Here is a 26,845-nt window from a genome sequence, read left to right on the forward strand (position 1 = left end):
GGAAAAGTCTTTCCAGGTCTCTGTACACCCTGTGCTTCAAATCAGACCATCAAACTCTGGCCTGTGCTACTGCCAGTGCATCACCTGCCATCACTATGGATGCGGCGGTCTTACCTGCTAGTGCATCTCTGAGCATAATGTACACATCCTTTCACACACGGTCCATTTGTTGATCATGATGTTATAGCTGAGGCTGCCAGCTAAGGTGGCTTGCTACTTTCCATTATAAGACCCTGTTTCTATAACCACTTTGCCAAATTTTTTGTGGTTTAGGCTGCAATTTTCCTCTCTGGCAGTCAAGCTCGTCTTGCACTTTATGCACGTGTTTTTGCCCAAGCTGCCCTTTCCTGGAGCAAGGCCGCCTTCCCAGGCTGGGTTGAGGAAGCCAGACTTGCTGTTTCAACTCAAGATCTTGTCTGTGAAGTTCTTTAGCATCCTAGTTGTTGAGGAGGGAACAACGTATCTTTTTAAAGTTTCCTGAGTGTCATGAGAGACTTGCTAGAGCCTCTGCTGCTTCCAACCTCCCTAAGCCTGACCAGCCCAATTTATGTTGTGTTATATCATATCACTGTGAGTGAAAAAAAAAAGAATAAGCCACCTCTCCTTTACTTATAGTCCATGGAGAGGAGAAAGTCCACGCTTTCAAGTGCAGAGGTGACCAAAGAAAACATAGCCAAGAACTTGTGGAAGCAGGGGTCAATGGCAGAAGACGACAGCTCTGATAAAGGATGCATGGGGAAGAGTGAGGATGGGTAAGCAACGAAATGGAGGCAAGTTGTAGAGAGAGACTGGATGAGAAGTCCAGGAAGGAAAGATGGAAGTTAATAGAGGAATGGGAATGTGGAAACCGCTGCTTGGGATGAAACCTGCAGGAGAGGATCTGAAAGTGGACCTTGATATGAGGAGGACAAAACTTTCAAAGTTTGCAATGGTGAAAGCTATAGTCTGGACAGCAAACATGGACAGGCACTGGGTTGGGGACTGGAGCCCACAGGGGCAATACCTGGGCTGGACTGGGAAGCTGATGCAGTGAAGACTAGGATAATCTAGGCAGAGGGAATGGGAAAAAATAAAGTAGTTTCTTGAACTAGGCAGTAGCTTAGGACATATGCAGAAGGGGACCCACATTATGCAGTCATCTCTCATTCTTTCACAGCCAAACTCCTGAGGTGTAACCTTGCAACCTTAATGTCATTTCAGATAGCTTTGTGTGTGTGATATGTGTTGATGCACCTCTAGACAAAATCTGATTTGTGACAGTTACTTCTTTTTCTCTTTTTTGCATTTTTAGCAGTCTTTAATATGCTCTGTCAAGAAAAGCAGAACAAAACTTTCCATTCCTAAACAAATAAAGTTCAGCACTATCCAGATGTGTATATTTAAGTGGCTGCCATGGCTGGATTTTGTTGCTGTCAGATAGACAGTGATTTATTCTGTAAGTTTTGTGCCCTGAGCTTTCAGAAATACACTTGCTTTCATCCTGAAGCCCGGCAGAAGTCTAGCAGTAATAATTAGCAAGCCATAAAAATCGACCTGATTTGTGGGAACCACTGAAGGATGCAAAGAGACATTTCTGTTCAAGGAGCTAGGAACAAAAGCGCGTGGTTACTGACCCAGTCATATCAGACCTAAATTTTGAGGGAATCCCAAGTGATGAGCGTTCTGCAGTCTGAATACTGCCTATTCATTCAGACCTTCTAGCAGAGTGAATGAATCATCTTTTCAACCAGAGACAGCCCCTCTGGGTCAGAGTAGAGGTCAGTGGTGGGGCATGTGTTTCAGACTGCTTGCCCTAAATGAAAAAGAAAACATACAAGACTTTGCTTATGCTGTTGCAGCTTCAAGCATCTCATCTATAAAACATTTACATATAGTATCTCATGAGACCTCTTACAAGTGGCGGCTCTGGATACATAACTAGGTCCTTCTGGAAGGGCCATCTGTCTTCCTAGTTAGCTGCTCATGTGCTTTTTCTCTTCAGTGTCACCCCTACCCCAGAACACTTTTCTCAGCTGATCTTCCTGTTGATGTCCCCAACCTAATCATTAGCTCAGTGTCACCGTGTGTTGTCTGTAGATTTTTAGCATGAGGTAGTCAAGTTGATTCTGCAGAACAGGTTGAAAATGAGCACCCCCTTTCTTCATCTGGTGAACTAGCCCCATGCAGGTGGCAAGATGTAGTCTGCAGAGCCTGTTTTGCTGCATCAGCAGAGGGATATGGAAGAATATGTGTCTGGGATGTAATGTTGTGTTTCAGTTAGCAACTTACCAGACCAACAAAGCTGTTCATTTGGTAAAGCCTGGCTGTGCAATAGGTGCTTTTCATTTACAGTGGAATACAGTCTTCTGTCATACAGTGTATTTTCATTTAGGGTTTGTTAAACATTGTGATGCTCAGCAAGGGGCTGTTACATTCCATCACGCGTGATGGGGAAGGGTTGCCTTTGAAAGTCAATGACAGGAAAACACACAATTTTTCAAAGTCAATATTAAAATAGCAAATGAAGCCTCTAAGCCACATTCGATCTAGATATTGCTTATGTGGCAAAACCATTCCTTTTCCAGAAAAGGCTCTCAAATTGAGAAACCATGGGAAGATTAATAGAAGAAAAATTCAGTACTTGGCTTTTGAACCTATGTAAACTTTTATCATACACCACCTCCTGCACAGTGTAATTCCCTACAGTGGGAATAATCACTATTCATTTGCAGGGAGCCTGCCACCAGCGAGTTCTGTTTGATGCACCATAGCTTTTTGTGAAGAGAGTGATTGTTGTCTCTTCTTTGCTTATCTTCTCCATGCTGCATGTATTTTTATAAACACCTGTCCCATTCCCCTCTTTCCCAGGATGAAGACTCATAGCCTATTTAGTCATTCCTTGCACAGAAGCTTCCCCAGATCTTTTATCATCCTCATTGAGCGCTCTGTACCTTTTCCAGGTGTACTTTATTTCATTTATGATTAATACTTAATGCTTTCAGGCATCCTAAACCATCAGCATTAGTGCTGCTGAAAGACTTTGCAAAAGAAAAAATACAGAGAAATGCAAGATGAATCATATGTTGTATCCTGGGTACCTCTCAGAAGAGACATCAGAAGCACCTGAACACATAAATGCATGTGTGAATTTTCTGTGTCCATCAGTGCTCTCCATGTCCTGTATCCTGTTGTGCTTTCAGCGTCCTGTTGTCCTTTTAATGGAAATCTCTGATGGCAGTCCATGGAAGGACACAGATAGGTTACTTCCCTTGTCCAGAAAGTCACCTTGAGGATATCTTCTGTATGCACTGCTTGTATTGGAAAGAGCATGATGATCTGGATCCTCATAGACATGTGGGCACCTGGCTCTGATGGGAATCAGCAGGTCTGTGTCACCAGGTGGAGACTTTGTGTGTTGAGAACACGCTGATGTGAGACTGAAGCTCTGTGGAGCTTCTTGCCTCTTCATGTGGAGCAGCTCGTGCTGGCCACTGCTTGTGGCAGGAGTCTAGACTGGATGGTTTGATTGGAGATGGCAAATCCTAGCTTCCCTCCTTCCCCCTGGCTGTCTCTTTGTATTGAAACAACACACATTCAGTCCCATGGCTTGGGTTTTTTCCAGACTTCTTTCTCAGTTACTGAATTTGTTCATCAGTCACATCTTATCATTCTTGATGTGTGCTTTCTTCATCCAGTGCAACTTTTTTACCCTTCCTTACTCCCTGGCCCTGGGCTTGTCCCTCGCCTCCCACAAAACCCATTCATTCTTCATCTTATCCCGGGAGAATGCCACTGACTTCATGTACCTACGTCAGCCCCTTGGCACAGAGTGGGAAGAAAAGGGGTGGCAGCAGAACAAGGCTAAACCCAACCTGTAGCAAGAATCAGGTAATTGCATACACCTGTGGGAGTGTGGGGAGGAAACAAGTCTCTGAAATACGTCTTTGCTGTGACAGCAAGTCCTGCAATTAAGATTTCAGGAAGTCTGAATGACTCAGTGAGTTGGTTCCTCCTCATGCTTTAGATACCTTAATTTTCTTAATTCAAAAACCCAAGGAATTAAAAATTAAACTTTAAAAAAACCACTATAGTTAAAGTACAAGCTGGGGCACATAAACTCCTCCTTCCTGTTTCAGTGTGCATCCCAAGATCTTAACTGAAGTCCTTTTGAGAGAAAAACTGCCTCTGAAGGCAAGGGCTGCAAAATCAACTCCTGTGGCTTCAGGTTCCTTCAATACTGGCTCCGTCCTCCCTGCCCTCCTGTCCTTGTGCCTGAACAGGCTGGAGGAGTGGCTGTTTGCTTTCTTTTCTTTTGTAGGCAGTAGGGTTGGTTGAATAAAGATTTGGCAGGGAAAAGCTACCACATGATAAATTTATATCCCAAATATTGTGATTTTTACTGTCTAGAGCATTTAGAAGCATAAAAGATTTCTGGGTATTTGCATTTCCAGGTAGGGAGAGATTATTTTATTTGCCTGGGTATACAGTAATGGGTCATACGATTGGGTAGCTGAATGTGGGTGGACAGCGTATTTTTAAGTCATACAAGCGTAAGGGTATATTTAAGCTAAAAAGTCCTTTGTCTGTAACATTGTCAGTTAGAAAATAATATGAAGGGATGAAATAATCCCACCACTTCTGTAGGACCAAGGTTTTGCAGCACAACAGTCACTGCTCAGACATTCCCTAGGAAAGAAAATTCTAGCACTAGCTAATTCATGCCAAGTTTGCTGTAAATAAAGAAGCAAGCAGACTTTGCAAATAACCTCTTTCCGAATCAGTTTTGCATCCCTCTGTCTCCTTATTTCTATTTATTTATTTACAGTTAGATGTTTTGTGCTGCAGTTAAAAGCACTGGTTTCTGTTGGCTGTAATGGGTTCCCGGGCCCTTGCCTCTAAGCTTTTCTGACTGCAAAACTGAGAGTCAGAGATGCTTAAGTGAGTGCGGATGGAGGGACCTCGGAACAAGCTTTCTTCTGTCTGATGCTCTTTTTCAGCATGAATAAACAATGCCTCTGTTAGAAAATAAGATGCTTCTGCTTCCACTGTGTGCCTGGCATGATTGCCTGGTGTGTCTGAGTATTATGAAGTGACGCTAAAAGCACTCTCAGCAAAGGAATAATCTGCTGCCCTTGACGTGGGGAGAAAACTTTTTTCACGTGAGCAAGAATTTTTGCCCAAACAAACTGGAGCAGCACATGGCCGTGAAGATCCTTTCCTGTTACCACTGCCATACTTCATTTTCACTTCAGTGTCTTTGTGTTGCTTGTTCAGTTGTGGAATAATTGACTGTGTTCCTTTACTTCAGCATATGGAAGGACAGAATTAAGCTGGGGTGGCAGCTGGATGGAATTCCTGAACTACCCCTTTTTCGGGTGTCCCTGGCCCTGGGGAAGGCACAGAGAGCTGGACTGTGGTGCAAATGCTGCGTTCCAGATTGCTGCTGCAGCCTGGTTCTCCTGCATGTATTTATGGGGAAGAATCTGCCCAAAATTAGCCCAGGATGTGCTTTTTACCATTTGTAGTAGCTGATGTGATGATGCTCCCAAAGATAGCATCTTGGTATTTTCAAAGATTGTACTGTAGCAGGGGTGGAATTAGTTTTAAAAGTTAGGTAAGACCTTTGAAAAATCAAAAAATGCAGACACATTTGTAGAGGCAGCATTTTTTTTTTTCTAAGTAAAAGCTCCCTGAGTACAGTTAAGATCGTGTGAAAATGTGTCATGCTTGATGACATCTCGGTGAAACTGGAAGAAATAAGGCATGTAAAATTAATTCATGTATATGGAGAAAGAAAAGATGCACCAGTTTAGTTAAAGTGCTTATTCTGGATAAGTGAGATTTTGTTGTGTGAGTTTTTGCTTAGCAGTTAAGTTTGTAGCACCTCTCTGCTAAATGGTCCAGTATGCCTCACCTGCACACAGAGTAGCTCTACTGAAGTTGGCAAGAGCACAGACCTGTCCTACATGGAGAATACGCAAGTAACATATTAGCATGATTAATTAATTTCTCGCTACCTAATCTGCGCTGTCATCCATCATGGAGTCTCTTGAGAGAAGAGATGCAACATCAAATCAATGTGTCTTAGCAAGGTCAGTGTGGGGAAAAAAAATTCTGCAAAATTTCACTCCAGCCTTTTTGTGGGCTAGTTTTACCAGACCCTAATCCAAATACAAGTATTGATTAGTGGGCCCTGGGAGCAAAGGAAGCGCATAGCAATGTAGCCTGTTTGCAGTAGCCATGGCAAATACACAGTTTGGCTGGCACTCCTTCAAACAACAGGCTTGAAAATATAAGTCTAAGAATTAGAAGATCGTAAACTGGGTAGTGTGTGCTGCCATCACCTTTTGTACCTGTGCAGTGAATAAGCAGAAGATGACTTTGTTTCAGCCTTTTATAAACACTGAAAATTAGGGAAGTGGCAGTAGGGAGGGGAACCAAGCATTCAGTGTTCATTTTTATTAGACAGCCAGTGTTTGCTTCTGACAAGATTTCAGCTGGCCAAACTTGTGAAATGTTGGCAGCCACAGTGCTTTTAGTGTGATGTATTTGTGAGTATTTCTAGTAGTTGTACCTTTTTTTTTTACCCAGCCTGCAGTGACTGTATCAAGTTGTATACTACTACTTCTCTGACTGATGAAGATTTTTTTCCCCTTAAGCAGTATTTTGAGCACCCTTGTCTTAAGTAGCCCATCCTCCAGCTCGGCTGTGTTGATGTTATGGATTTTCAACTGTCTTCTTGCTAAGGTTTGAAGTGACCACTGTGTAACAGGGAAATACGAAAAAAAAAAAAGTTTCTTCTATTGGAGACATGTTTCCTGGATGCTATCTGAATCTTCTTTTCCCTTCAAAATAATCTCCTTAAACTAAAGGTTTCCTCTGTTGTTCTTAGCTTTTTGAAAATGTTTTTGTAATAAGTGGGGCAAATCTTTTATAATTACTTTAGTAGTGAAAAACAGACTGTAAAAGTACAAATAAGGACTGAGTTGTTGAGTGTTTATTTCATTAAGTCTTAAATATAGAGTGGTAAGTCTATATTCATATTGTGGAAAAACCAAGCGTGCCATGTAGAAAGGTTTAATTTCCAGTTAGATTATTGCAATGCTTTGAAAAGCAAGGAGGTAAGGAGGTTAGGAGAGGGAAGCTGTGCAGAGGATGACAAAGTATTTCAATGGGGAAAGACCACTCCAGTGTACCCACTCTGAGCAATCCTGCATAGCAAACTGGTGAGCTGAATTCCCCCTGAAAAGCCCCGAGAGGACCAGGTAGTGCAGCTGCTTCTTTGAACGTTTCCCTGACTAATCACACCCCAAAAAACTGTCTGCACACAGCCCTTGGAGCTAGTGCTGTTTATTTGTCACGGTTTTTCTGTGCCTCCTGCACTGAGTGTGAAAAAGCCGATGTAGCCACAAGTGTTGGTGAATCTTTTTCTCTACCAGGATTGTAAGTCAGGGCCTTGGCATGCATGGGTCGTTTAGATGGTTGCTGGCTAACGGCTGCAGAGCCTCCTGTTTCAAACAAGCCTGCCAAATGCAATGCCTTCTCTAAAGTGCACGGAGAGGGCTCACGGTGCCCATTTGAAATTGTGCTTGGTGGAAAAATCAATGCAGTGCGTCTGACTCTGAGGTGCTCCCCTGGGAGCAATCCTGTCCTTGTTCAGGGCTCGTTTCAATAAGTCTCCTGGAAATAAAAGACTCCACTGAGAAATTTAGGAGTCTTCTGGCTGCCAGGAAATATCCCGACTTCCCGGCAGCACTCCTTCCATCCTTCAGCCCCTCCGGCTTTCCGAGGCAGCAGAGATCTCAGGTAGGATTGAGCAGGGACTGCCGCCTTTGTTTGCTGGTCAGGAGATGAAAAGGCTGTCATCGTGCCTCATTTTAAAATTTGCAGAAGGATTGTGTGCAGTTTAATCCAGAGAGACTTGTGTTTCTTCCTGTTGGCACCTTTACTGATCGGTATTGCTTCTTCAGTGGTTTTGCCATCCTTATCATGGACCAAATTTATTGGTAGTAAGTTTTTGCCTTATTTCTTCTCTCAGATATCACTTCCAGTTGTCATGGTGCTGTTGTTATGGTTACCATCTCCTTTACTGGCTAAAATGCCTTTCCTCTCTCCTGCAGGAAGCAATTATGATTAATGATAGATGGGTGTGTGTGAGGGTGTTTGATGAATGGTAAATGGTGTAAAAATGCAGCATTGTGGATAGAAAGTTTGTCAAAAAGGGGTGGTGTTGGAGCAGGAAGGGTTGTATAGGGATTCTTCTAGCTTTTTAGCTAGAAGTGAGATCTATGGTAGATGGGTTTTTTTGCAGGCAGAAGCTGCTAGTAGCATGATTCACCATTGCAAAGAGAGAAGGGCACCCGGTTTTAGATTTCTGGAGTCTGAGCAAGTTGATGCAGTTCCTGGGCAAGGGAGCAAGGGCAGCCCTTTGTGGTGGGCAACTGTGTGTCTCAGGAGGGGAGCATCCAACAGCAGGTCAGCTCAGTTGTTCTCTGCTTTCCAGCAGCCCAGAGAAATGAATACCTTCCCCACAGAGGAAGAGCTCTGTTGGTCAGGAGTGGCAGCTGAAAGACCTGTTCCTACGTTCTGCAGCAGGATGGACCTGCTTGCATCTTGGACCTCCTGTACACCACCTGGGCGTACCACCTGGCCGAGCAGGTTTTGTTACTCAGTACAGAGCAGGGGGGCTTTGTCAAATTCACATTTGTCCAAGTGAAAGCATTCCCCTTCATCAGGAGCTGTGTGGCTGCTGCAGTGGGGTGACGCACCCTTCCCACCTGCCTGCCTCCACTGATGCTCAGCCCAACTGAGGGAAACTCCGAGAGGGGTTTAAATCTCTGCACCCACAGGGCAGGACACCATGCAGGAAGGAGCAGAGGAGTGCAGAGTATGAGCAGCTGCTCCTCTGGCTCTTTGCTGTGCCAGTGCTGCAGGTCTGATCGACTGCTTCAGAGGCTGCAGCCATCCCTTGTTCTCAGCTCTGGCAAGGATGCAGATTGCAGTAAACTTTTTTCGTCTTTCCCCAGTGAGCCTCCTTTGTTCAGCCTTTTGTCCAGGTGCCATCCATTATTTTTCATCCAAGGTACAATCAAAAGGATTTTCTACAAAGAATATGTGACTATTGACTAACTGTTTGCAGTGTGGAAATGGAAAAGCCTTTAAAAACTGCCAAATGCTGATAAAAGTGTGAGATGAACACTGCTTGCATTTTTAACAGATGCAAGGTAGTATTTAAGAGGATAGTCTACTCATATTGTCTAGAAAGAGGGATCTAGCTGCAAGCTAATAACTTAAGCACTGGACAAGGAAGAAATAAATCATATTTGTTACAAATTACCAGAGAAATGTGTTTATCCTTTATTAGGCTTGAGAGGTAGAGTGGCTCCAACTGAGAGAATGTATAATTCTGTCTAATAATATACCATATTACTAGAATTACAGCACTTAGACATTTAGCATCAAGTGGTAACTTTTGTTAATTGCTTAGTGGCTTCTGGACCATGACCAAGCATTTTAAGTAAGAGGGAAGCTGACATGGTCCCTGTCAGATGCCATGAGACTTTTTCCCCATCCATGCTGTTTGCTGTGATTCTTTTTGATCAGTGTGAAGCACACTGCTCACATCTGAAAATAATCAAATTAATTTGAGAGAAGATGCATGTTAGCTGAAATGAAGGAGTGAAATGTGGGTGCAAAGCTCTCCATGTGTTCATGGCATCCAAAATTAGCCCTTGTGTTTTGTAAATATGTGGAGAGTCCATGAAGACAATAGCACTGATAGGGTTTGTGTACTACATATGACAGGCTTAGCTTTATGATGGCGGCAGGAGGTTATTGGAATTTGTCTGTCCAGATTTCCCACCTTCTGTTGCTTGTTGCTTTTATTCCGACCTCCTGATACCTACCCGCTTTCCTTTGCAATTCTAGACATAGTTGTCAGTGAGTTAAATTTACTGTCAAATTCCCTTGGGACTTCTTAATCCACAGTGCCTGATATTTAATATTCAGACACATCATCCCAACTGGCCAGTTGGTACGTGGACGTGAATTAAAGGTTTTCTCGGTTGTGTTGTTTACCAGTCTGAATTAGATTGTGCCCTATTTGTGCATGGTTTGGGCTTTTTATGTTAAGGAAGGAATTTTTTTTATTTGGTTTTTAGTGTAACTCATTTCAGAGACAATTTCATTCTTCTCTACTTCTTGGTGCCCTCTTCTCTTTAAAAATTTATGAACACCTCACCTCACAAATTTCTTTTCTCTGAAAGAAATTATCTGAATTTCTTAAATTTAATGAAAAATTCTCTTTTAGGCAGTCTCATTCAGGAGTTTTGGAAGCCTGGGTGCCTGAGATCATGCTAACCATACCTCTGTGCCCCAGCCTGCCTCCACGGAGCAATCCCCACCCTCTCCTGGCGCTGGACTTGGGAGCAGGGTAGCTGAATGAGTGCTATGGTGCATCTGAGCTAAATAGCCCTCTGGGAAGAAGGATTTGGCCCTGGAGCCATACAGGGGCCACTTCCCCTCTCCTTCCCACTGAGCTCAGGATCTGGCCATGCCCTCTGCCAGGGTTTGGTTTTCTTTTTGGAGGAGTCTGTTGTCTTTCCTTTCACAAACCTCCAGTGTTATTCTCTCCCCTGAACTGGAATTGTAGGTCTTCCTCCATGTACCCTGGTGGCTGTTTTTCTTAGTTAATGAATTAGCTTCCCTGAAATCAAAAAGCCTCATTTCACTGTGAATGGGCTCACAGACACAGGAGTAGGTAAAAACATGACTTGAAGCAGGAAGGCAGGGTATTTGCAAAATCCTTCAGTATTGGCCTAATTCTGGTCTCCTGTAAAGTTCTCTTAAAAAGTGAAATTTGTAGAAAATTCATCTGCTTACGTGCAAAGACAATGTTAATGTAATGCTAAGATGATTCTGCAAGATGTACTCATGAAATATACAGGACAGCTAGCATGGCAGGATGTTTAAATCAGCATTATCTTGGGTTTTTGCATGTCATGGTCTCATGCTGTATTACTGTGGGTGATTTGTGGTGTGCTGAGTTCAAAGCACTCGGGCTCGGTTCAACCCAGCCATGGCAGCAGGAGCTGGTGTCACATAAAAGAGCATATGGGTTAAGAAATACATGTTCAGTGCTTTTGAAACGAGGAGGTAACTGCAAAGTCAGACTGCTTGTCCCTCTGTATTAATTCCAAATTATTTAAGTATTTTCTGTCTCTATACAGTTCCCAAATGGCTGAAAAGGTTGGAGGATTTTGTTTTTACCATCATTTCTCCTACAAGTTATTAGTTTAGAAGGCAGGATGTCCAGTTCAGATCCATAATGTCACCCCTAGTGGACCACCTGAGTTACACGGACATGAATTTAAGGTCTGTGAAGTGTCTCTTCACTGCTGCTTTACTGCTGTTGTTGGCAGCTGCTGGTGGAGCATGATCTCTCCGGACAGGGAATGGCCAGGGTCTCAGTAGCATCCTCCATGTCAGTATGGACAAGGAAAGCCTTTTTGGGGAGGGCTGTGCATGGCCCACAGATGTGGGTCAGTATCACTGATGTGGCCTGTGGTGCGCAACAGTGCCTGCTTGATCCCTCTGGAAGGAGGGGGCATTTCCCACCCCACTCCCATACCCTGATTTGCATGGCTGGCTTTGATTAGGCTTCAAGGTGAGGAACATACTGAGGGAGGAGTGTTTCCACAATCCTGTGCCATCTAGCTAACGCAGCTTGTGCCGAGGCTCATACTTGTGCCCCGTGGCATATTGACGTGGTGTCACCAGGATGGCTTTGCAGTAAGGGGCCGTGCTGGGGTGTTGGTGCAGCCTGTGAGCTCCACTGCCCTTCCTGCTGCAGTCCAGCACCTGCCTTGGTCCCTCTCACTGCCAGTAACTTCAGCTGATGGAGAAGAAAAGCAGTGAGAACATACTAGTAAGGTCACTGCTGCATATTCTCTGATAATGAGGTTCTGCTATAATGGGTAGGGAAGAAAGGCCCATAAATATCCAAATTAATTTTTAACTAAGGCAACACGACATTTTAGAGGACTGGCTGTGCCTTCTTTTCTGATATTTTTTTGAAAGCCTTCATTGCAGTTTATGCAAAGAATAAGTAAATCATAGTGGAAAGAGGAACTTTTTGCTTCCTTGAAGTACTGTTTCCCTAGATTGTTGAAACTATTCCAGGTTTCTTCTTTTAGTATAGCTAACACTATTTAAATTCCACCGTAATATTTGTCCACTCTTGGTATTTCTGTGTCAATATTTAAATTACCTGATTAATTTAATTCCATGGTACGCTAATGAAATGACAGGAAAACAACTAACCTGATGGTAGAAAGCACACCTGTGTATTCTGGATTTGAACCTGAGCTGTGGATGAATCACGCCATACAGCAGATAGTCATTGCTAAATTGCTGAGTACAAAGATGCATTGTGTGACTCACTTGCTGTGTTTCTACTACCATTATAAACTCTGAGAGCACTTGATGAATAACAGAGTCAAGAATGAATTCATCCATGTTTCACTCTGTAACCATACTGAGCCAAATTCTGCCTCCAGATACACACAGCTCTCATTGAAGCCTGCCCACTGTATTTATTTTTAAAGATAAAAGCACTTCTGTTACTTTCACAGAGGACTTCTGTGACACAGTCCATTGTAAGGATGTGAATATCCTTCCTCAAGAGCTTCAAGTGAAGCAGGGAGTGTCTGCCTGGAACCGGGAAGGGTACTTAGGGATAATAGCCTCCAAACTGCGGCAGTGGGAGATAACCATTATGTTCGTCTCGGTGATGTTCAGAACTGCATTCCCCACACTCGGGTCTTCGGTAACCCTCCCTCTCCTTGCTGAGGTGCTGGGCTTTTCTTGTGGGCGACCCAGGGGCTGAACTGCTGAAGCTGGTGAGCAGGTTCATACTGCTCCTGGGGCTTGCTGTCAGGTTCAAACCACACTGGATTGGTGGGGAAAGCCTTGAGTTAGACTTTGGGGTTTGGGGTTTTTTCCCCCTTTTTTTCTTTCTGAGCTTCCTCAGGGGACATAGATGAGAATGTCTCCTTTTTTTCCCAGAACAGGCTCTGTTCTGTCCTCAGACCCCAAACGTTGGTGGCTTTGGACGTGTGGTACTCACTCCTGTACAGAGGGAGACGTTTGTCCTGTGGCCTCATGTTTTGGAAAGGCTCTGATCAGAAAATGTTCTCTAGTGTCATGCAGTAAACAGACCCAGAGGCAGAGACTATGTCTTTGGTACATAGGAGATGGTCTTTGCCAAGCTTGGGCTCTCCCCTTTGTAGTTACCCCATCAGCTCTTCTGGTATGATTTGAGATGGCTGCCTTAAGGCTCTTGCTGTATGTGCAGAATGGCTCACTGATGAGTCTCTCATCAGGGTAAAGGAGGGGGGGAAGGCAAAGGGATGTGGAGCATGTTTACCATTTCTGTGGTTGATTAAGGCATGTCTCAGTGCTACTGAGCTTTGTGATACTGCTCAGCCCACCATTTTCATTACAGCTCAGAGTAAACACTGGGCTTGAAGTTTCACCTGCTCCTACAGTCTTCGTGCAATTGGTTATCCCCAGGAAATGGTGCTGGGTCAGGGTGAGAGCAGACAGAGCTGCGCTTCCCAAAACACCATGGTTTCACTGGGAGGCAAAAGAGTTATTAGTCCTTTTTGGGGTGGAACTACAGTTTGAGTCACATATTTATTGTAAATGAAATCTAATTTTCATGATTCACTGTGATTTTTTAATTTAAATTAGCTCTGAAAGCCATTACTACTAAATGATAACATCTGATCAGAAAGGGGTCGAGTTACCAATTGTGAATTATTATCTGACAAATAACAATAGCTTTTTCTCATGTTTAGAGGTTTTCTGCAAACTGACCTGACTCTGTGGAAACTAGTTTTTTTTCTGGTTGGTTTGTTTGGTTTTTGTTAAACGTCTGCAGAATATATGCACCATCCAGTTTTGTGCATTCTTTTCTAGACTGCTCAGGCTCTGTGATGTGCAGCTGATTTATTGCGTTCATCTGATTTCTTTTAGGTGTATCTTTTTTTCTCCCAGGAAAAAAAAGATGGCAAGTGCTTTTGGAAGAGGCCTGCTGGTTTTCACTTGGAAGTAGCTAGCTCAGGTCAAGCCTTCCTCTGCCCCCCCGGAGGTTACCTTATCATTGGAACACAGATTACGATATGTTGTCTTCCTAGGCTTACATATTGAGGAGCTACTACTACATTTTTCTGTGAGGAGTAGCCAAAGCCTATGGCTTGTGCAGTGGCTTCTTTTCCTGGCTTGGACAAGTGAGAGCTAATTAACAGGAGTGAAATACATGTGAAGTAGCAAATAATTATTAGTTTTGTTTATATATAAATACTGATAGTCATAAGAGAATGCAAGTGCTTGTGTGGGAAACAACTGTTCCCCACAGGCTGTTTTGGACAAAAGGGAATGAGTGTGAATGTTCACGAAACAGCAAATAAGAGGGGATATAAACAGGGTCAAATAGCACATATGTTCAGGAACCCAGTGAATTTTCTCCAATGTGGTTTCTGTCATGGCTAGCAGCAGATTGCATGCGCCACAGAGGATGGATAGCCCTGTAGTTCTGTGCCCAAAGAGCACCTGTTCTTTGCAACTGCAATGAAAATTGCAACAGCAGCTTCACTTCTTTTAGCAGTTGTGGCATTCTTCCCTTTATCACCCTGGGAAGATGTTGTTGCATTATGGTGACTGATCCACTTCTTGTTAAGTGGGTCTACGTTTAACTGTAATTAGTGATTTAAAATCAGATTAATGAAAAGGCAGCCCTCAAGAAACTGGTGCTAATAGTTGCAAGGCATATGAGAGTCAGGGAGGACTTGACCTGTAATTTTTACCGGTCATGGTTTGTTTAGGTTTTAAAGTAGCTCGCTCACGCCCAGGACAGACAAGCAGAGACACTTCTGCATTTAAACCCTCTCTCATCTGCCAGATGCAAGTTTCTTTGGCAGCACTGCTGGTAATGTGCCTGTGCTGCACCCGCTTGCTGCCTAATGGTCAGGGGCACGGTCACCCACTTGGAGCTGATCTTTCCTGCTAATGTCGTTTCAGGCCAAGCAGTGAAGGCAAGGAACCATGGCAGAGGATAGGAAAGACGAAGCCAAGGCACCGCACTGGACTTCGGGTCAGCTAACAGAGGCTTCTTCACACCCACATTCACCTGAAATTAAGGAACAGGGCAGCACGAGTGCTGGACTGGTCAGAAGTGCCAATGGATTTCCCTACCAAGAGGATGAGGAGCTGGGGCTGGGCGGCCATGAGCAGCCAGGGACGTATGCTCGGACCAAAGAGAATGGAATCAATGGAGAGCTGTCGGCAGGAGACAGGGAGACAGCAGGTAACATGCCTCGATATCCCGCCATGAAATACAGGGCTCTGCAGACCACTGACTGATTTTCCTCCAAGGGGAAATATTAGCTGGAGTCAAGCATGCCCTGGGGCATTGGGGAAGCTGACGTGAGTGAGCATGTGCCTTGGAAGGGCACTAGCTCTTCACAGCAAGGGCTGCATCTTTATCCGGGTTTGCACAAATTGCATCCTTACCCATGACCCTGGGCAGTGCTCTGAGAAGACTTCAGGAAAGGCATGATGGTGCCTTAGTGTGTCTTGGTAGATGGGACAGGGTCACCTCTCTGAGGACAAAAGAACAGGCTGGTGTAAAGCAGCTGCTCAGCTTCTCTGGCCTGGGAGGGAGTAGGAAACCGCTCAGCTGTTGTGCAAGGATAGCTCATGTTGCTCTTGGCATGCATTTGTGTGTGCATGAAGGATGGGTTCTCCTGTTATTGCTCACAAGTAACAACGCCTTCTTGAAACCACCAATTATTTGCAGAATAATGTGTTGCTCAGTCTGACCAGGAATACCACAATTCAGCATCAGCATTTATTCACCCTTGCCCAGGCATATTTCACTGGATACTCACTGGGACTTTTGTCTATTTGTAAACTATGTTAGGATTTTAGGATTCAGCTTGTTGTTTGGTGGGAGGGGGAAGTGTGACTGTGTCAAGATGAAATATGCAAAGCAAGTTTCCTGTTTTAGAAGTAAATGCTAATTTTCTGTGTGCAGAGTTCCCACTTTAAACCCCAGATGCACAGTGCAAGAGGAATTTCTCTTGTACAGACACAACTGCCCTTGATGCATCCATCCATGCATGCTAAAGAGATCTTTCTACCAACGTTTGTTGGCTGTTGACAGCATTTGGAGATGCTATCCATAATTTCTCAGCAGCAGAGTATTTTAAGGCTCTTGGACCCTACAGTCATTTCATAAGCAATCGTGCTGGAAATGGATCTTTCTGCTAAAAGTAAATGGGTTTAGATTTTAAGGGTCTCTTCTTGCGGATAGCCAAAATTTGAAAGCCAAAGGTAAAGGAAATCTTGTGTAAGCGTGCAGGTGAACACACTGTTGATGACTGGAGGGATGACAATGAGGTCTTGTCTCTTTGCTGTAACCCAACTTTGTGCTATGCTTAGCCAGCAGATAAGCAGGAGCAGGTGTGCAGGAATCACAGATGCTGCAGTTCTTAGGGGTTGACGTGGGCCATGGGAAGACTGAGCGCATTTCTTTGCCACAGATTTTTCACACAATCTTGGACAAGTGCTACCCGTACACGTGGAGAAGTGGGAATAACTTTACAGGATGAAGAGGAATTTCCTCTCTTTAAAAAGGGAGGAGAGAGATGCTCTTCTCAGGCTCTCTCAAGCTCAGGTTCTGAGTGGTGGTCAGTGTCTGAACATTTAATTGAGGAGTTTGCAGCTAATGGGTGAGAGGAGGCAGGAACCCACTGCTGCCCATCAGGGGGCATTGTAGTGGTGTATTTTCATGTTGCTTTTTGAGGCAAGGTGTTAAACAGCAGAACAAGAGAAAATGAGGCAATATGGTCTAGGGCAGGTAGCGGGACTGGGGACACATACTTGCCAAGGGAACAAAGCTTCTCTTGATCAGGGTGAAGTTTGCTTCGATCACCACTTTGTGGCCTCATTTCTTCCTCCCCTGCTTTTTTCTCACTGTCTGCTTAGATTGCGAGATCTCTAGTGTGGGGACTTGCTGTCAATACACACAGTTTTTGTTTGCGAGTCTTAGTAAAGCTTATCTCGTGGCATCTTTCTTTGTCCTTGAACACCGGAAAAGTCCCTAAAACTACCTGCCTTCATGGATGAATTCCTAGCTCTCCAGAAACTGCACACTCACACACTGGCTAAGCCTGTATTTAATTAATGCAATATAAACCATCTTAGGATACTTAACATATATTTTTAATCTTTTTTCTCCTTTTGAAGGAGAAACCTGTTGGCAAATTACTGTAGTGATAGAAAGGGACCGGGGCATGTGTTCTCATTTTACACTAGTATTTACTAGCTGGATGTGCTTAATGCATTGTGAAGCAGGAAGTTTAGAGGTGGATTTTTGGTGTTTGATTCAGAGTTTGATCTTGAAATCAGGATTGCCATTTGCCACCAAATTCAGTCATCTTTGCTGTGTTTGTCTGCTTGTAAATGTTAACTGCAGTGGGGTGTTGTGTCTGGTAGGGTTTTTAAATGCCACTCTGATACACATAATTACCAATAATGGGAATCGTTTAATCATTTGTAGTAGTTTATCAACTCCAAACCGCTGAGGAGAAAATGCACAGGAAACTAAGGTCAACCGAGATGATTAAGCCAAACTGTGGGTTTGAGTGGATTTACAGGGATTATTTTTTTTCCCCTGGTGCAAGTCCAGCACCATAACCTAGGAAAATCTCTGGCTTCTCAGCCTTCGTGTCGGAGTCTGTAAATCCCCAGCAACTGCAACAACCAGCTCACCTGCAGCGGAGCACTAGTATAAACAGGGCATTTCCCAGGCAGCCGCCCATCGCCCCATCCCTGCTGAGAGAGCTCAGTTAGGTTTTGAGGCGTTTCACCTAAGGAAGCTCTCCAGCACCCGACTGACCCAGGAGCTGGGATTTAGTCACGAAATAGGCCTTTCCTAGGGAGAGGTATTCTGCAGCAGTGCAATAGTCCCTTCGGGGCACAGCAAAGCAGCAGGGCACTGGTTTGCAGGGCTCATGCTGTAAAATCTGAGAGCTGTGTGTTAAGGGGAAGGTTAGAGTCAGGCCACTGGGACAAAGGCACCTTATGCCAACACTGATGCAGGGACAAGGGGTGGTAATGGGGGAGGAAATAACAGTTCTTGCCAAAATGCATCCAATCCATCACTGCAAGTGACATTTTTAGGTTTGCACAGTTAAAATTTGCCTTCCTGTATATATGTATGTCTCTCTCTCTTGGCATCTGTCTGAGGGTTATTGAGTCTGACCTCAATTTTGGAATCCTCTGAATCTGGCTGTTGTGTTGCCTTTGATTGATCTGTCTCGGTATCGTGCTGGTAATGGCTGCATTATGGAGACACATCAATGCCCTCCTTTCAAATGGACTGATGGGAACGTGGGAGAGTGCACAGTGCTGTGGGCAGGGCAGCCTCGGGGCCTGATCCGACATCCACTGAAGTTAAAGTCAAATATGTGCGAGAGAATAGGCCAGGTTTTTTGGCATAGTGCATAGGAAGCTGTTACGGATATGGTATGAGTAAGGGGAGTAAAGCAGCTATTGCTTTTTATATGTATTTGTGTATATATATTTCTATATATACTTGGGCTGGCCCTGGCAGACCAGCTCAGCCCCGCTCCAACCTCAGCCCCGTGCCTCTGCCAGCCACAGGTCCCATGCTGCTCCTGAGGAGCTCCTGAAGACACCTTGCCTTTGACGCAGTCTGCAGCATCCCACAGCCCAAGATCCACCAAGTTTCAGTGTGCTCTCCCTGATCCATGTCTGTCCATGTCCTTCCTCACCTGCACACACACACAGAGCATCTTTGGTGAGGATTTTGGAAGTATTAAGAGTGGAGGATGAGATCTGTAGGTTTTGTCAAGCCAAACATTTTCACGTCACATGAGATGTGTGCTGCAAAGGAGGCATGATAGTGTAATCTTCAGAAACTCACTCTGAAGCGGGCTGATGTGGAAAGCTTTAGACTGGACACTATGGTAGAGCACAGGATGCATTTGACTCGTAATGAAATACAAGAGTGGCAGCTTTTTCTTTGCTTACTGAAAAGTCGTGGTCAGCTAGCTAAATGGGAGGAAGCGCTGAGGAGCAGTACAGATGCGCTGCAGCATTCTCTGGGAACCAGCAATTCAGCACAATCCATCATATTTGACTTGCAAGGAACATCAAGCTGCAAAGGTTTGGTTTTTCACACTTAAAATGCATTTATTTTTCTTTCCATGAGTAACCTGTCTTTTAATGAGTAACCTGTCAAATTTGTATAATTAGGGGTAAAAGTGGTTAGATGCCTTGTGAAACATCTTCTACAATATGTCTTTACGTACAGTGACTCAACTGATTGAGTGCTTTCTTCATTATATGCCAAATTCAGGTTTATAATTGGAGGGGGGTTGGATTACCTACACAGTTATTTGATGAATTATTTTTTGACAGATGAAGGGAAAGCACTTCCTGAAATCCTATTACCAGAGCCTCAGGACAGTGGCTCTGTCCTGGTGTCAGTCCATGTTAAGGACAGTAACGCGTCCTGCCAGAGTGACAAACAGAGCCCTTCATTAATTGGCAGGGTACCCAAACCATGTGGGATGCAAAGAGACTGCTGGAAAATTGTGGCAGACTTCCTGACACAGCACAGTGGACCGGCCATGGGTTGAGCACTCCTGCCTTATTTTTCAGAGGTCTTGAGTCACAGGAAAGGCAGTTGTGAGGGAGCCCATGACAAATACATGAGAGAGGCCAGGATTTTTGGTGGCTAGCGGGACCCAGAGACTGGTATGTGTTAGTCTGGAAGTGAAATAGAAAGAGGGGGAGCCCTAGACCTGTGAAGAGGAATGAAGAAGTGGCAGTACTGAGCTGAGGGAGGAGTAGGGGGCTGAGAAATAGTGAGGGAACAGACCCAGAAGCAGGAGAGCTAGGGGAGGCAAAGGGCCGAGAGCTGGTGAGATGAAAGCTGTGAGGGAGCAAAGCAGGGATGGGAAGTGGCATGGAAAAAAAGGAAAAATTGAAGATAAGGTAAGGACAATAAAAAGAGGTTCAGTTTTATCTGTTCATCCAGAGCCCACACAGCTTTTGCATTATGGCAGATATCACCCCAGAGAGGAGGGGATTCAGACAGCAGGAATAGCACAGTCTGCAAGGAACAACTGAAGAGAAAAGTGGGAAGGGCAAATCATGTTACAGCCTTGAATGTAATTTATCCTAATTCAGCCATTTGTTTTAGGCTTTGTTCAGTGGGACTAAATGGGCATCTGCAACAAATCTATTCCTGTGACCAAATACTCTTTAAATAATTATATTTCAATAACCTGCAGGGAGTGTCAGCCTGAAAGACTGCCCTGGCACAGCCAGTAATACTTGAGCAGAGGTGGCGTGTCCCTTTAGGTTGGCTATGCAAAAAAAACCATGTTGAAGACAGGGATTGCACTTGTTTCAGCCACCTGGCAGCGTGTCAAGGAAACAGTCTGTATCCCATCGTCTTCCATAGCCTTGCCTTGTAGTAACCAGTCTCCAGGTAAAGAGGATCTTGTTCACGGACCTCAACACCATTGCACTGTTAGAAAAATCACCATGATGCTTAGTTCTGCTGGCTCAGGGCCCTCAGCCCATGAGGGCTAGGACTGGAGCTGCGATGGCAGGTTGTGTTGGGGCAGGATTGCAGCACTGTGCGTGGTGTCAGTAAACACAACAGCCTCTCCAGGCTGAAATTGCACCGAGTCATTGCCTGGTACCATGGTGTGTTAATGTTTTTTTTCCCCCCTACTGACATTTCATTTAATCTTCTTTCCCTTTTTCTTGTCTCTCTCGCCATACAAGTGATAATACTCAGATGGCACTGCCAGTAAACATACAAACAGGCTGTCTTTGAACAGAGAACTTTTTAGTCTTTCTTTCCAACAGGACTGCTTTGTCAGTGCTTTCCTTTTTGTTTGGCTGTTTGAGTTGGCTGTCCTGCTGCTGCCCAAGCCCTCCTGGAGTTACCAGAGCCCCTCACAAACTCCCTCAATACCTCTTCCCCAAAGGAGCCTCCCAGCCTTGTTGTCAGATGTGCATTTTCAGCAAGCCACACGTCTCAAGCAACACAGACAGAATGCACAGAATGATGCAAAATCAATGACATTCAAAGATGAATGTGATTGCTGTGTTCGTCCCATTTCAGTTGTTTATTTTACAAAGCTGGAAGAATGCACCTTACCATGTCGTTGATGGCTCCCATGGGAAAGAAGCTGTTAATTAGGCATTTTGATCTCCCTCCCTTTGCCCAGGAAATGTGACAGTAATTACTATGCACCATCATCTTTGCCAATTTAGATACAGGCAAACATACCAGACTTCTGAAACTTTTCTTCTCTGTGTTAAGAGTAATACAAGTGTCATTTTCTGGGACACATTATTGGAATATTTTAGACATGTTCAAATCATGTTGCTGAAGACAAGCATAGGTGGAGGCAGCAGAGCCTCTTTGGGGCACTTGCAGAAAATGGTTTTTTTACCATTCTCTGTTAAGCTTGCTGTAGAGGTCTTTCTCAGTTGTTCTTCTGCAGAGGACTGGGAATGAAGCCGCAGAAATTCCATCTTTTCTCACGTGTCCCCTACCCCCAGCTACCTTCTCCCTGACTCTTAATATTCAGTAACTGCTGTAGAGACCAGTCTCTGCGTGTTTTTTGGTGGCTGGCACTATTGGTCACGAAATCCAGTAAGACATCCCGTTTTGTCCAACTGTAACCTCTCTGAGGGGCTGGCTCTGCCCTCCCACCTCCTCTTGGGACTTCAGAAATGAGTCAGTGATTGAAACATATTGGTAGGAGCTGGAGGACCTGACACAGTTTTGGGCAGTGTAAGCATGCAAAAATTATTGCCTGAAAGGGAGTGGGGTGAGATAACCCAGTGCACAGGTGCCATTGACTCCCATGGCTGGGAGTCAGACATCCAGAGAAGTTCAGCCATCAGTGTCTTTTATCCCTGAAGCTCCTCTGAAAATGTCAGTGTGTGGTTCAGATTTGCTTTTGAAAACTGCATCTCAACCCGGGTGTAGTAACACCGTTAGAGTCAACTGTTGCATTGTGTCACGTCAGCATTGAATCTGGCCAAGAGAAGGCATCAACCAGCCATTTCCTTTGGGCTCCTTGTTGGTGTTTTGATTCACTTTGGTGTTTCCTTGTTAGGGTATGAGCATCATAAGAGGGAATTGCATAAGCAGCTGTACTTTCTTAAGGAGTACGAGCAAAATGCCTGTGAGTGTGTTGGCCTGGCAACCAGTGCTCACTTGGTGCCGTCGGTATTCCCAGAAAACGTAATCCATAACAGCCTCGGAGATGCAACAAGGAGCAACAAGGCTGGGATATGGAGGAAATATCTTTCATAACGTGTTGTTCCAACCATACTGGTAATTCAGACCATACGCTGTGAGTGCCGTTTATCAAAGTTGCCTTTTGAAAACATCTGCAGCCGTTCTTGGAGGGCTGCTGTAGCCAGGATAGCTATTGCCGCTGAAGGATGAATATCCTGTCAAATACAGAACACATCCTGGGAGTTAAATTTTTGCTTTTGTCTCCCCTTTTTTGTGGACAAAAATTTGCCCTTTGTCTGTTCGACTCTGCCCTTCCTTCCCGCCATCCATGTTTGGCTGCCTGCTCTGATGGAGGCTGTAAATGCAGTCTTTGCTATTTCTGTGGGCTGGATCTTGACCCTCCAGCACTGGTGTTAGCTGTGTGACTGGGGGGGGCAGTTGTGTCCAGAGGCCATGTTCTAAATTGTGGCCTGTTGTGCTGGAGTCCTTTTCAATGTATGGTAGGAGAGAGTTTGTGCATTTATGAATTACATAAAGTAGGCAAGGCTTGTACAAGCCAGGAGAAAAGGCAGACAGGTGTGAAGAGAGCTAGCCCAGGTTACCCAGGAGGGCTGTGGCAGAGCCACAGGCAGGCAGCATGGCCCTGTGCAGGGCTGTGTGCTGCCTTTCTGCTGGCTCCTGCCCTCTGGGCTTGGCTCAGCTCTTCCCCTTGCAGAAAGGTGGAAACGGAGCGCTTCAGCGGCTCTTCCCTGACATGTCTGAAGGGAAGCCGTTATGGTCTCCATCTCCAGGATGGCAGCATGAAGGACATGCAAGAGCACTGGGCAATATTTGGCAGTGGGCAGAGGTCTTTGCAATTGCATCTGGAAGGTGGTATCGCTGGGGACTGTGCCAGCATATAATCTTCCATTCCAGTTTTGATCTGAGGGCAGAAAGATTTGGAGGAAGGTTCATCACCAAACAACAGAGCCTTATTTTGCAGGCACACAGCTGCTCCTGTTCCAGGCAAAGCTGAAATGGCAACTGCTTCTCCAAAGTCACCTTCAAAGGGAAGCAGCAGGTTCTTAGGTGACAGCCCAGGATGTGCTGGTGGGCATTGCCTGCCTCATTTCCTGGCCCCTTGCCCCACGTACAGGCAATTATCAGCTCTCAGGGTCTCACACGCTGTGGAGCAGAAGAGCCTGGAGGTGCGGTCATTAACCCGCTCACCCCTACGCTTCACAAATCCCTTTCTCCCCTTTTCCCATTGCGGAAGCTCATGCATGCAGCTTGGTGCACTTCCCAGCCCTGGCTAACCAGAGGTTAGCCCAGCACAAGGCACTGCTCCCCGCCATCCCCAAGTGTGTCTGATGGAGGCAGGTCCTCCCAGCGCAGGCTGGGCATCTGCCCTTCCAGATGCAGCTGGGCATGGGTATAACCTTTGGCAGAGAGGAGGTAGGTACCATCAGATCACTTACAAAAATGAGTCGCACAAACAGTCTGCTGCTCCTGCGAGGAGTGCCAGGCGTTGCTGATTTCTTTTTTCCCTGTTGCCATGCCAACACGTCCCTGCACAGAGTGAGATCTCTTTTTAAGCTCCGCTGAGAGAAAGTATGTAGCCTGGGAGCTTATTTAGCATTCAGGAGTGCACAGCCTCTCTGTAACGGTTCTGAGCCACAGCCAGGCTGTCTGACAAAGGAAAGGAAGATTTAATTTTTTTCATCCTTTCCTCTAGCATTTGCTTCTCAAGGTTAAGGGAGACAGGGTAGATGGGGAAAGAGACTGGGAGTGCTTTGCAACGGGGACCTCACTCTGCTGTCCTCACTGAGGCATGACTTTCATGGAAATGAAAAAGAAATATTACTTTGGGGTGTATTTATGGTGCAAAATACATGTGTGAGATAGGTATAGAGAGTTACTTATATATATCTATATGCATTAATTTCTTGTTTCAACTTATCCTGATGAGCTACTCTGTATTAAAATTGGAAAGCAAAGGCAATCTGGTTTTTAATTTGAGTGAGGAACTCAAAGGAAAGATTAGAAGGAAGCTGGGGACAAAGCCCCTGTCTGTCTTCCCTGCTGTTCTAGTCTGTGAGGTTACAATATTGAGAAAGAAATCATCTCTTCTTGTGCTATATTCATATCCTGAGTGAGGACAGCAAAACCTAGCATGTACTGGTGTTTTGGTTTGGGTTTTTCCGTTTTGTGGAGTTGCTACTGGTAGATTAACTGCTCACTTTAAATTAAATCCTTATAATGATCATTAATACAGGTTTGCTTGCCTTTGCCAGCTGAAGGGATGGAAATCAGCGTAAAGCTGCTGACATTAGCTGGCAGATGAGCACTGATGATCCAGTGCCCATCCGTACCAGTGACAAGGCTGATGTGGAAATTCAAAGGCATGACTCAAAGTGAGAGGGCTACATGCTGGTTTTGACTCTGTCATTTGTTCCTTGGGAGATGCTGGGCAAAACGTTTATATTTTCCTGTGCTGTTTCACAGACCAACTGCAGAGTGGAGTCAGTGGTACTTGGAAAATCCATTCTGAGGTGATGGTTTAGAAATGCAGTCTTGGTTGTTTTTTGGAGTTTTGTTATTACTGAGGCATTCCTCATGACATGCAAAAAGTGCAGGAAACTCAAGGTATCCCAGCTGTGTACATTAGATCATGTGAGTGAGCCCTTCTCTTGCATGTGGAAAATACCTGGTCAAAACTTCAATACTTTAATTTTATTTGCATGCAGTATATGGAAAATAACTGTGAGATATCATTATCTCCCAGGCAGGAAAACCTGTTAGCTGCTTCTCAGAGAGTCATTTTCACTCAAGGCTGAGTAGATTGAATACTTCATGGAAATCAGTTTCACTTGGAGGCACTATATACTTTGGGAGGGAAGAATAAACCCCAGGTATTTCACTTTTTTGTTCCTAGTTCTTTCCTTGAGACCAATTCATAGTGATGTATGATCAGTTTGGTACAGCTCCCAGCAACCAATATAGCCTATGGCAGTTATGATAAAACTAATTTACAGTCTGGTCCTCCGTCCATGAAGCCCATGCATCTGGTGAGACAGATACATTAATAAAGAGCAGCAGAAGTATCAGCTGCCAGTGCTGCGTAGATGTGGCAGTCTTGCTGATGTACCAAAACTGTTTTCATCCCTAGCCTTGCACCACATATGACAGAAGGAAAAGGCTTCTGCTGTGACTATTGCTTTTTACCCCAAAGCCAGGGTAACGTGCCAAATCCAGAGTAACGCAGCCTATGCAGGTTCTTGGTGAGCTGTAAAGGGAACTAATCCTTAGCTGTTCCTGTCCATGAGTTGTTTTCTCTTTCCTTTCACTGTCATCCTTTCTCTCTATTTAAGAATATATTGTCCCTTCTAAACAATTGCTCTGTCAGCTCTTCCTTCTTTTCCTCTCTTATGTTGCCTCTGGCTTTTCTTGTCCTCTCTATGTACTCCGAGCCTTATCCCAGCCACCCAGTGTAGCTCCTCTGTGACCTTGAATTTCCTCCGCTGCTCCTCAGTTTCAGTACACTTGAGAGCTCTGCCTCTGGATGCAGATCTCTCCTGGTGGCTGCAGTGACCCAAACCCTGGTCTCAGCTCTCCCCACAGCACCCAGACTTCCCCAGCACCATGGCTGCAGAAGCTTGCAGGTGTTTAAGTGCCCAGAGAAGACAGCTCTGTTTGGAAAAGTGGAAGAGGTAGTTCAGAAGATGCACTGAGGGCTTTTAAATGCATGTCTTGCATTTTCCTTCTGCAAGAGTAGGTGCACATTTCTCTTTCCTAACCACTTCACATGCTTAGAGGTGTGAGCCAGTAGTCTCCAAGGGTGGGCAGGCAGTGGATGGGAGCAGGCCATGTGAGTGGTCAGGGATGAGTCCCGGTCAGAGACAGTGACCTGCCAGAGACAAGGCTCCCTTTGACTGGAGTAGTGCCAGAAGAGAGGGGGAGAGATGGCAGAACTGCTGAGCAGGGCTGAGAACTGCTCTGAAAATCCATCCACATCACAACCTCTGCGGGACTTGGTTAACTTGTATTTGATGTGGGACGTGTTCTGCTTTGCCTGTCTGTGGGAACACTTGCACATGCTCGTTTGTAGGTACGCAACACCGTTCCTCACAGTCAGCAGGAGAAAGACATCTGTCTTGGTACAGGTGCGGGGCTAGGCTGGGAAGCAGAGCTGGGAAGAGATTAGCCATGCAGCTGTTGCTGCATTGCAGAGCTAGCTGGTTAAGCAGGGTTGGACTGGCAGTGTGAGCCCTCAGGTGAACAGGGCATGGTATTGTGTTACCATATCCCCTGATGGGATGAACAAAAATTCTGTTGCATTGACAGAATGATCTTCAGTCCTTCTGACAAGGCACGACTAGATATCCCACACAACACGTGCACAGGTTAATGTTCATTTTAAACTTAAATTCAGCAGAGTTTGTACAGCATACTTTGAATTCTTTTTTAAAAAGATCACAGGCACACTGTGATTAAACACTCTTTAGAGTGTTTAAAATCAGCTCA

At 44.9% G+C, this 26,845-nt stretch overlaps 1 protein-coding gene across 50 annotated transcripts in view; it reads left to right on the top strand.

Annotated features, from left to right (window-relative positions):
* Nucleotides 1-26,845, top strand: part of MAP2 (microtubule associated protein 2) — a 249,859-nt gene that overhangs the window by 162,810 nt on the left and 60,204 nt on the right. For all 50 annotated transcript variants that reach the window (XM_069781951.1, XM_069781956.1, XM_069781958.1 and 47 more), the window contains one exon: nt 15,061-15,346. In XM_069781951.1, the coding sequence (XP_069638052.1) occupies nt 15,085-15,346 (262 nt within the window). In that variant the 5' untranslated portion in view covers nt 15,061-15,084. The remainder of the gene's footprint in view (nt 1-15,060; nt 15,347-26,845) is intronic.

This window comes from Haliaeetus albicilla, chromosome 4 (genome assembly GCF_947461875.1).
Source record: "Haliaeetus albicilla chromosome 4, bHalAlb1.1, whole genome shotgun sequence".
NCBI lineage: Eukaryota > Metazoa > Chordata > Aves > Accipitriformes > Accipitridae > Haliaeetus > Haliaeetus albicilla.